Source organism: Phlebotomus argentipes, unplaced genomic scaffold (genome assembly GCF_947086385.1).
Source record: "Phlebotomus argentipes unplaced genomic scaffold, Phlebotomus argentipes genome assembly contig_15, whole genome shotgun sequence".
In the NCBI taxonomy this organism is placed as follows: Eukaryota; Metazoa; Arthropoda; class Insecta; order Diptera; family Psychodidae; genus Phlebotomus; species Phlebotomus argentipes.
In genome coordinates this window covers 12,478,668-12,489,928 of record NW_026776181.1, presented here as the reverse complement: position 1 = coordinate 12,489,928, position 11,261 = coordinate 12,478,668, and the positions used below count along the sequence as shown (strand labels likewise).

The window sequence follows — 11,261 nt, the reverse complement described above, 5'->3', positions numbered from 1 at the left end:
GTGTTAGGATGACGAGAAGGAAGGAGAGAATATCGATAGAAAGCAGTGAAATGCGAATGATTTTTTGACTTTGAGCTGAATAAAGAGTCTATGAGGAATTTTTATACCACTAACTTCAGCAGAACATTGTTTTTCTTTTCTTCAATAACGATTGGGTGGGCTCTCAGTTGTTTTTCTCTTAACAAATCGACTAGCATTCCTGAATAAAGAGTCTCACACTCGAAATTGCTAGTCAAACTCATCGTGGAGCCCTTCGTCTATGTGATGGCGATACCAGTTCTCAGTCGCGTGTCCATAAATTGCCCTCTGCAGTTCGTTTTCCGCTCTCTCGATGGATTTGAGAATTGGCGATCGTGGACTGCGCGACGTCACGCGATATTCCCCGGGAATATCGTAGCACTTGCAGATGCAGCAGGAGGGAAAGCGGAACCAGTCGGAGAAGATGCCGCGGCACTCGTTGTGCGGATCGTAGGCGAGGAGTCTGTGCAGGCGATACTGTTGCTCACAACGACATCCCTCGCGGCAGTACATCTGCTTATGCTCGTGTGTGCACTTCTCCCAGTGGACGTACTGCTCAAATGGGTAGAGATTGAGCAGCGCCAGGACTTCGCCACGGGTGTTGTTGGCCCAAAACGGAGCAACGACTTCCTCCTTCACAGGACAGGCATTCCTGGATAGAAATAATCATGATAATTAATTAAATGTTAACTGAACATAGAAAACATAGGTGAGAGTTGGATAATCGTAGAATTTGTTTCTAATCGCATTTGAATTCAAGTCGGTGCACAAAATTCCAGCTTGCATATAAATTAAGCGAAACGACTGTTTCTCTAAATATATTATTCGTCTACTTACACTCCTCTGGAATTCACGATAGGCTGTTCTTTTTGCACGGCATCTTGGAAGAGTTGACTTTCCAGGGGTTTTGCTGTTGACTTCTTATTGAGATCAGGCTTGGTAGTTCCGAAATAGTTGGCTGTGGCATCGTTTTGCTTTATAGTTGATTTTATATCCAAAATTCCCTCACTTTCCTCCTCAAATGCCACATCCTCATCCACACGATCGTCAATCTTAAGTGGCGAGTCCGTTCGGAAGTTGTCGCTATCGGCAAAAGTGAAGGTATTTGTGGTGAAATCTTCAGCGTCTGATTTTGTGATTTTGAGGATGCTTGAAATGGTTGAGGATTCCGCAGTGGAGTTGGAAAGATTGGGCGCTTGGACGATCTTGATGGAGTCAAGTTGGTCCTCTTCTGTGACATTCTCATAAACACTGTTGATGTCCGCTTCGTCATCAATATTGACGATGTCATACTTGTCTCTGAAGCGATCAGCAGAGTTGTGTTGACTCGAGGGCATTTCGGTTGTTGTTGAGGTGGTTGATTTGGTTGTCGACGTGGGCCGAAAGTGTGGCTCTGTGAACACAACGTCATTCCCTTTGCCACTCAGTGAACTCTGGTAGTCGCTGTAGAGATACTTCGACTTCCTGTCGGCGTGGCGGGAATATCTGGCTGCAGCCAGCTCTATGTCCGAGATCTCGATGTCGTTGTTCTCAATCTCTGAGCGCAGGACAGAGATGTGTTTGATATCGCCGTACATGCGGCGCATCAGGCCCTGGTTCTCATGCACAAACCGACGAACGGCGTGCCAGGGATAAGCCGCTCCGGGCAAATTGCAGTAGGATTGCGTGCTGAGATCGCAGGGAATGGCGGTGAGGAGCTGCGCTCGACCGCGGCGTGACGCTTTGGGCCCACATGAGGTGGCCGAATCGAAGCCATAGCCGAAGATGGTCAACGGTGCCACCGCGACAAATATCAGGAAGATCTGAAAATGATAGCGAATGAGAGGCTTTTACTATCGATTTGGGACACTGATCAGCCCATCATCTTCCTTCATTGGGGACTTTCATTTTTTCCAGTGCACATACATTTCGCTTTCTCACGCGAGAACCACGCATTGATCCAATACACACTCGCATTCTGAAGATGCCATGATAATCACCGAGAGATTGACCCAAATCTTCTTGTTTGAAATGTTCACGAATACTTATGCCTATGTATCTTTGGGTCAATGATCACCGCGTCAAGATTCTCTCTTTCGCCGGTATTCACTATATAATAATAATACGAAAAGGGCCACAATTTATCGGTCATCCAGCATCTGATCTCTTCCATGATGTATTTCAAGTTCATAGAACTCCTCAATGGAATCTCACACGTTGTTTCCTCTCTCACTCACTCACTCTCTCTCCCTTTGCCTCATTAATAATCTCGGTGTTTTATTCGATCGCCCAAGAATGAAATAGAAAACAACCTTCGATGCATTTGTAATGCCTCAAGCTCTTCGAAAGTGGCCAAGAAATTGTGTCCAAAGCGCATTTTCAATTTTCCCCACACTATTTACCAATGCAAATCATGCTTCTCTTAACCCAATTCGCTTTTTTTCTGAAGCACTTGCAATCTGAATGATAAGAAGGGAAAGAAATAATTTTTCACACTCTCAAAAGAAAATTAAAGACACGAATTATGCAATGTTCTAAATATCTCTGAGTTTAAAATCTTTAAGAAAAAAGCCGCTCATCATATTACTTTGCTAATTTGAACTGGAAAGATGAATTTCATTACAGTAAAAGTTTCTAACTGATGTGTTTGATCTGGTTTTAGCGTCACAATCTCTGTATTGCCGAGCAGAATGTAAAGATTACGATGTGAGAAGCAATGCGAGATGTGTCTCAGATTAATATTTCACTTGATCAATTACGGGCAAATCGTCACAAATAGTCAGACGGAGTAAAAGTGCAACTGATGAAAGTTTATGTGCAATTTTAGGGTGTTGCTTTTGCCAATAACTCATTAAATTTTTTTTTGTATAATTCTTTTGGTGTGGAATTTCAGCAAATATTTGTCAAAGTTGTCTCTGAAAGTGCTTCAAAAATTGTGGTCTTGAAGACACACGGTGAAAGTCTCTCTTTCTCTCTCTCTTGGGATTTCTCTCTCACAATCTCTCAATGTCTAAACTTTCACTTATCTATATGGGAGAGAGGCGCAGAAATATTAATATTCACTTTGCATTATAGGAATATGAACAGTTTCATGAATGAAATTTTGCTACAAAATAGCAATTACTTTGCATGTGATCGTCATGTTGGAGTAATTCTCTTTTATTTTGTCGATGGGAACAGACTGTATGTGTTAAGTGGGCCGTTTGTACTTACATTTGTGCCACTTCTTCCGAAATCCATTTATCCTCTTTCTCTCGCTTGATCAAGAGATGCAAGACGATCGTGGCGATCGTGAAGAAAGACTGAGGAGAATTTTCGAGCTATTCTGTGACTCGTATTTTATTCACTTCTTTCCTGAGTACTCCACTAATTACTTCCTGCCCTGTTTTGGGGGTGATTTTGGTGCGTTAAGCCACTGTATTAGTTGTAATAATAATCACTCGTGGAGACACTTCATCTTTCGACAATGTGCAGAAAGCCACTAAACACTCTCGAAGTGATCAGTTAATTATAGAGGCCAGAAGACAATTCTTCACCACACATCAAATGCGGCCACCAACTTTCTGCCAGATCGATCAATATCAACTTGGCGAATGATCACTCAATGGACGACACGAGGGAGAGAACTGAGAGGTGATCGTCGCGCGAACGTCTTCACTGTTCGACTGCTTAACTGTTGTGTACAAGAAAAAGTGTGTGCGAAGACTCTTTGTAGGTCAGTAGTATTGGCCTGCATCCATCTGAAGTAAACCAGCCAATAAGGCAGTGTGAGCTCACCTTGGTACGACTTGCGAAGCAGCTGGGCAAAATCGACACACGAGAGAATGATTTTCGCAATGCTAAGAAGGATTCAATATCATCCTGCATTCATCAATTGATGGCACGAAAGTTGTGAATTATACTTTTGGGCGAGTCAAGAGATCACGGTGAAATGGGTAGAATTTTGTCCAGATAGTTTGGCCGTTGATCACCTCCCGTGAAACCATCTTGCTCTCGCGCACACACCCGAAGACGCTGGAAGAGAAAGAGTTTTCTCGCTGATGGCAGCAATTTCTAAACAATCTCGTATGAGTGTGAGATATAAATTCAATTAATTTTTCTTCTGATTTTTGTTGTGATCACCAAGTTTGGCGAGGAAGTGGAGGCGACAGAGAAGAGACACTGACTGTGGTGGCCAGGAAAGGTGTGTGCAGAGACAAGTTGTCTAATCTTGCCAGCATTCGCCACTCTTGGCATCAATTTGCAGGTGGAGCAATTTATGGCTAATTTGTCGCATCTTCGCGACGCAGAGCTTCCTGCACAATGCCAAGCACAATAATCTGCACATGGGATGTGTGTTTACATTGAATGAAAATATAATTCATATTTACCGTTAGTTTACTATTGAAAATTGACTCTCTCTCGCCCCGAGTTGGAGTCATTCAGTGGTGCAGCAATTAAAGAAGTGATATCATGATTGTGATTAGAGAGTCTTTCTTAATTCTTTTCTCTTTTACACATTTATTTCTCCCACAGTGCAAATACACTATTCACAAGACATCATGCACGCAATGACAATCAGTGGATCTTCCGAATGCGCTTTTTACATTCCCAGAGAAAATGCGTCAAAGTGCGTAGAGGTATTAAAAATACATGATGTATAATAAGATAAAATTAATTGGATTGGAAGAAGTCCGTTTTTAATTTTTAGGGTCTGAATTACTGAATTTTAAAGTGATATTTTTTATTCCTCAAAGAGGTTCAATTGGAATTGGATATGGAGTAATAGGTTATAGACGTAAAGTTACGAGTCCTTTTTGCACTTTGTGCTGAGAGCAGTAATTTTGAATTGAGAGCTTTTATGTTAAGAGATTTAAGAGAGAAACGACCAATGCGGCCCTGTTCTTCAAACACTATATTCTTCTCTTTCCTTTTTTCACGTTTTCTCTGTCTAACTGTCAAATATGTTGTCATTTCGGCCAACACGGCATTCAATGAGAACTTGTGAACTTTTATTAGTGAAAATTCAGTGAAAATCAGGAAAATGGAGTATGACAATGACAAAGTGTTGAAATTGCTCTATCCCGAAGGTGTTCCAGGTATGTTCAGCATGTAAATAATGCATTTGCGTGAGAAATGAGTGAGTTTTTGTTTGCAGGGAACCTCCAGGAAAATGTCGAGTTGATGGGTTACTTGGGAAAGCTGGGATCCTACAAGGCTGACCAGCTACGAAAGGAAGAGAATCGCCTGGTTGAGGAGAACAAAACTGTTGTGGAGCAAACTCAGGATCTGGCCATCAGCAACTACAAAACATTTATTCTCACCTCTGAGTGTTCGCGCGAGATCTTCCGGGAGTTCAAAGAGACGGAACAGAAGTTGGATGACTTGATAGAGAGGCTGCCGAAGTTCTTCACGGTGTGTGAGGAGTTTATCAAGAAGTCTGGGGACATCAACACAGCAAGGCAGCTGAATAGTGTTACTATGAAGAGACACTCTGATCTTATTGATATTCTGGAGTTGCCTCAGCTCATGGATACGTGCATTCGTGCTGGGAAGTACGAGGAGGCTCTGGAATTGGCTTCCTATGTCCAGAGAATGGGAGTGAAACACGGCAATATCCCTATTATAAAGGTGCGCAATGAGATGATCCAGGAAATCACAATAAATTTAATATTTCTGTATTTTGCAGTCAATTGTGACGGCGATTGAGGATTCCTGGCATACAATGCTGGGACAGTTGTTGGCACAGCTCAGGACAGATTTGCAGTTGCCGAAGTGCCTCCAGGTTATTGGCTATCTTCGTCGAATGCAGGCATTCTCAACGGCAGAACTAAAGCTGAAGTTCCTGCAGACTCGTGATAGTTGGTTCACGGGGATTTTGTCTGGAATTCCACGTGGTGATCCTCAGCAGCATTTGACAAAGACAATTGAGCTCACCCGAATTCACCTGTTCAACATCATCACGCAATATCGGGCGATTTTCACAGAGGACGACACACTCTATAATGGAAGCGACAGTCGCGACAGCAGTAAAATTTTCCACGGATGGCTTCATGAGAAGATCGAGATGTTTCTCAGGACATTGGAGGATGATTTGTCGCGTGGAGTGAACTCTGTGGACACTGTTTTGGGTCAGTGCATGTACTTTGGACTCTCCTTCAGTCGAGTTGGTGCCGACTTTCGTGGTCTGATGGCGCCTATTTTTGTCCGAGCCATTGGTCAGCACTTCCAGAACACTGCCAATGCTGTGACACACCAGTTTGAGCAGGACATTGAGAGCTACACGTTGATAAACAAGATATCGACGGGCCTCAATCGCGGCAAGAACGCTTCCGCGGACAATTTATCGCCTCCGGATTCGTTGCTGGACTTTCATCCGCTGGCGTCGTATTGTAACGGATTGTTGGGCGCTTTCAATGAACTGAGGCTGTGCGCTCCACTCGGAGTGGCGGATAGTGTAGTGAAGGCCATCCAGGCTTCGATGGAGCGTGTCTCGAAGGCTATCTTCGCATTCTATCGCCAGGAGCAACAGGCGTTTTCTCAAACTGAACGGGATAACTTCATCAGGCTGTGCTCCTGCTTTGCGTACGACCTCATTCCATACATACAGAGATGCATTCACTGCCTCTTCCCGCCCCACACAATCGCTCAACTTCTGGGCGTGAATGTCCAGGCCTTGCAGAAGGGCTCTCTCACCTTCCTCAATGCCACCGATGTGCTGAAGGCACTGCAGCATCTCTTGCCCGACCGAGTGGATGCAATCATGATGCAATCCGGAGTGGAGAATGTTGCTGTGAATTAGTCAATGGCATCGATATTGGAAAGAGATTAATTTTCACGGTCGGACAACTCCAGAAAGTGGGTAAGTGTCTTCGGCATGAGAGATAGGAACGGCGGGTGGACAGTAACTAATAATCCCGAGACTGGACTAAAAATGAAAGTCATAAATTAACGCCGGAGTCATTATCATTTATTCCTCAAATGGCTGAAAGATATAAATCGGATGGTATTAAAATGAAAATTCTTAATCCTCCTCTCCTCGGCGCGCACTCTTCCACGTCCTGTGCGACAAACGATACTGGAAAAAAGGACGCTATTTTCCGTACCTTTTGTTCCAGCACAAAATGAAGCAACAAATTGTAATTCTTAACTGTTTTTGAGCTAGTTGGGTCCCACTTCGGCTGCGTGCGACAATTGGAAGGCTACTTTTTCTCTTTCGATTCGCCTTATATCAGCTCAGAATGAGAAAAAAAATTACGAAAATACATTCTGAAACTGTATTCATATTTGTCCTTGAATCCTTTGAATCATATTTATCCAGGAGAAGGGGGGTTTCCCAGGGCATCTATCAAGTGTCTTCTGATGTTTCATGCTTGTTTGGAAACAAAAGATTTGAATTTATGGGTTTTTGAGTTAGCCGAGACACAAACCATATTTGGGTTCAGAGAGGTCAAATCAAAACCTATTACTTAATTTCTTGGGCATTTGTGGCATGAATCTGGCTCAAATTTTAGTATTTTATTATAGCTGCTCTCGAGTCCTTCTCAATAACTCTTCACTTCAGGCTGTATATACCCACAAAAGTTCTTGTAAACTTTTTTTGTTCCCATTTTATGGTAACGGTTATATTAAAAAAATGTTCAAAAACGAAATGTTTGGTAAAAACTTTGAGAGGCTGCTGTCATCATGGCCGTCTTATCCGGGTTATCCAGGATTGTAGAAATACGTCAAAAGGAAAACATAAGAGTGGGCATTGAGGTGAAAAAACTTTCGAACCAGTGTTTTCATACACTTTTCACGTATTTTCACATCACATTCCTCAGAGAAAATCATGCTAGAGAGATTAGTGACTGAGTTTAGTGTGTGAAATTGGCAGTGTAGTGATTTTTCACGCGAGAACAGCCCGCAAAAGCTACAAAGGTGAGTCCCTCTGGGCAAAAACAATGGTGGCTTGTGGTCATGCACTTTCTTCTGTGGCCCACAGATTGACACCGTGTGGGGGTGGGCGAGCGCCCCACTGCGCTTGGCGGCGAACAGGATGAGTGACGCACTGCTGGGGGAGCGCGCCCCCTCGCCAGCACGTCTGGCACACACATCAGACAAGCATCCGCGCGGTACTCTGGCGGAGCTCAATGTCCTACGGCGCCATCATGAGTTGTGCGACGTAATCTTGAATGTTGGCGGACGCAAGATCTTCGCCCATCGTGTCATTCTGTCCGCCTGCAGCCCGTACTTCCGCGCCATGTTCACAGGTGAACTGGAGGAGTCACGCCAGACGGAGGTGACGATTCGGGACATTGATGAGAACGCTATGGAGTTGCTGATTGACTTCTGCTACACATCACACATCGTGGTGGAGGAGTCAAATGTGCAGACCCTCTTGCCGGCCGCGTGTCTGCTGCAGTTGGCCGAGATCCAGGACATCTGCTGTGAGTTCCTCAAGCGTCAACTGGATCCCACCAACTGTCTGGGCATTCGCGCCTTTGCCGATACACACTCGTGTCGTGAATTGTTGCGCATAGCCGACAAGTTCACGCAGCACAACTTCCAGGAGGTGATGGAAAGCGAGGAGTTCCTGCTATTGCCCGTGGGTCAGCTGGTGGACATCATCTGCAGCGATGAGCTGAATGTGCGCTCCGAGGAACAGGTGTTCAACGCGGTGATGGCATGGCTGAAGTACAACGTCGCCGATCGACGCCAGCATCTCGCGCAGGTGCTGCAGCATGTGCGCCTGCCGCTGCTCAGTCCCAAGTTCCTCGTCGGCACCGTGGGCTCCGATCTGCTGGTACGCTCCGACGAGGCATGCCGCGACCTCGTGGATGAGGCCAAGAACTACCTGCTGCTGCCGCAGGAGCGGCCGCTTATGCAGGGTCCACGCACACGGCCCAGAAAGCCCACGCGACGCGGTGAGGTGCTCTTTGCCGTTGGCGGATGGTGCTCAGGTGAGATCCAAACACTTTTTACGCTGACATGATAAATGGGCCACAACTTCTCTCTCAAGAAGAGGCAGGGGGGATTCCGCGTTGTCTCTAGGGGGGCAGATATCCTCACACGATTAGAGGGACGCGAGAGAGAGGAGATCGCGCGTGATAAGTCACGAATTTGTTGTTGCACACTTCACTAGGGGAAGGTGCGCACGACGATTGTAACAACACACTATCGGAAATACTCTCCTAGATGCAAGAACTCTCCTGAAATTTTATAAGAGAATCCCACCCAAGTTATGGCATTCGTGTGATCACACGTTATACAATTTCCCAAAGTGTTATTAGCATTAACAGTCCGTTAATTGTGTTCACTCTTTCCAATTCCAGGTGATGCCATTGCGAGCGTGGAGAAATTTGATCCACAGACGAACGACTGGAAGATGGTGGCGCCCATGAGTAAACGGCGCTGCGGCGTCGGCGTGGCTGTGCTCAATGATCTGCTGTACGCCGTCGGCGGCCACGATGGTCAGAGCTACCTGAACAGCATTGAGCGCTACGATCCGCAGACTAACCAGTGGTCATGCGACGTGGCGCCGACGACTAGCTGTCGCACCAGCGTCGGCGTTGCAGTGCTGGATGGCTTCCTGTACGCTGTGGGTGGGCAGGATGGTGTGCAGTGTCTAAATCATGTGGAGCGCTACGATCCGAAGGAGAACAAATGGGCCAAGGTGGCTCCCATGACGACACGACGACTGGGTGTGGCAGTGGCTGTGCTGGGCGGCTATCTGTACGCCATCGGCGGCAGCGACGGTCAGTGTCCACTCAACACGGTGGAGCGCTTCGATCCGCGACAAAATAAGTGGTGCGCCGTGAGCCCCATGTCTACACGGCGCAAGCACCTGGGCTGCGCCGTGTTCAATAACTACATCTATGCAGTGGGTGGCCGCGATGACTGCATGGAGCTGTCGTCGGCGGAGCGCTACAATCCGCACACCAATACGTGGAGCCCGATTGTGGCTATGACGTCGCGCCGCAGCGGCGTCGGCCTAGCCGTTGTCAATGGACAATTGTACGCCGTGGGCGGCTTCGACGGCACGGCATACCTCAAGACCATCGAGGTGTATGATCCTGAGACGAATCAGTGGCGTCTGTGTGGCTACATGAACTATCGACGCCTAGGCGGCGGTGTGGGAGTCATGCGCGCTCCGCAAACGGAGAACTACATGTGGTGAGTTTTCGCTGATCATTCCGCTAAGCTTTCATCTTTACCCTTTGAAAAGGAATCGTTCAAGTTCTAATTTAAGTCATAAATACGTAGAGTGCAAAATTGAATGCAAATAATGATGATAGACATTTGCATTTTATCTAATAATTTCTCTCTTTTTCCTCCAATTGCAGGGTGCGAAAGGATTCAGTAGTGTAGTGATCAGCGCTGGAAGCTTAAATTATTATTTATTTGTCCTTGTCAAAGAAGTGTGTAGCTCAGAAAATCTCGTAATTATGCAGTATATTTAACGGAATATGTCTTAAAGTAATTCTCTATAACTACAAAACCATATTTGCAATTTGCCTATCGATTTAACATTTCATCACACGCGCACTGCGTAATCAGCCAACATTACAACTGCAACTTAAAAAAATTTTCAGAGAGATTGTTTGCTGAGGAAAAAAATGGAGAGGAAAAGTGTAGAGATAGTTTAGGATTCCATCTAAAAGACGCTTCAAAAGAACCTTTCTTGTGAAACTGTGGGAATATTTCTAAGTGATTGCTGTAGGAGATATATGCATATATAATAATAAATAATAATAATAATTTATTTCACCTCCTCCACGATTGCGGCTGCCGCCGACTTCACAGCCGACCTCCCCGAGAAAACGGCAGAAAACTCGGTTCATTGGTCGTGTATGTCTTATAAATGTTAGTTACATACATAAGAGCAGTTTTACTGTTTCTTTCTATCTTCTATAAACACTATATTCGTACAAAGTACGAGGAGGCTCTGGAATTGGCTTCCTATGTCCAAAGAATGGGAGTGAAACACGGCAATATCCCTATTATAAAGGTGCGCAATGAAATGATCCAGGAAATCGCAATAATTTTAATATTTCTGTATTTTGTAGTCCATTGAGGATTTATGGCATACAATGCTGGGACAGTTATTGGCACAACTCAGGACAGATTTGCAGTTGCCGAAGTGCCTTTCAATGAACTGAGGTTGTGCGCTCCACTCGGAGTGGCGGATAGTGTAGTGAAGGCCATCCAGGCTTCGATGGAGCGTGTCTCGAAGGCTATCTTCGCATTCTATCGCCAGGAGCAACAGGCGTTTTCTCAAACTGAACGGGATAACTTCATCAGGC

At 45.4% G+C, this 11,261-nt stretch overlaps 3 protein-coding genes across 3 annotated transcripts; 2 read left to right on the top strand and 1 right to left on the bottom strand.

The window, feature by feature from the left end:
- Positions 1–41: 41 nt before the first annotated feature.
- LOC132262459 (protein spaetzle 4) lies at positions 42–1,619 on the bottom strand. The gene is made up of 2 exons (XM_059761732.1): positions 856–1,619; positions 42–670 (listed from the first exon to the last, which is right to left on the bottom strand). Exons 1-2 carry the CDS (start codon positions 1,602–1,604, stop codon positions 229–231), a joined length of 1,191 nt encoding a protein of 396 aa, XP_059617715.1. The 5' UTR covers positions 1,605–1,619; the 3' UTR covers positions 42–228.
- Positions 1,620–4,944: 3,325 nt separating this feature from the next.
- LOC132261894 (conserved oligomeric Golgi complex subunit 8) lies at positions 4,945–6,967 on the top strand. The gene is made up of 3 exons (XM_059760924.1): positions 4,945–5,075; positions 5,135–5,607; positions 5,666–6,967. The coding sequence occupies exons 1-3, from the start codon at positions 5,021–5,023 to the stop codon at positions 6,776–6,778; spliced, it is 1,641 nt and encodes a 546-aa protein (XP_059616907.1). The 5' UTR covers positions 4,945–5,020; the 3' UTR covers positions 6,779–6,967.
- Positions 6,968–7,692: 725 nt separating this feature from the next.
- On the top strand, positions 7,693–10,680 carry LOC132261764 (kelch-like protein diablo). Its single transcript, XM_059760727.1, has 4 exons — positions 7,693–7,896; positions 7,961–8,918; positions 9,291–10,131; positions 10,302–10,680. The coding sequence occupies exons 2-4, from the start codon at positions 8,015–8,017 to the stop codon at positions 10,324–10,326; spliced, it is 1,770 nt and encodes a 589-aa protein (XP_059616710.1). The 5' UTR covers positions 7,693–7,896; positions 7,961–8,014; the 3' UTR covers positions 10,327–10,680.
- Positions 10,681–11,261: the final 581 nt, after the last annotated feature.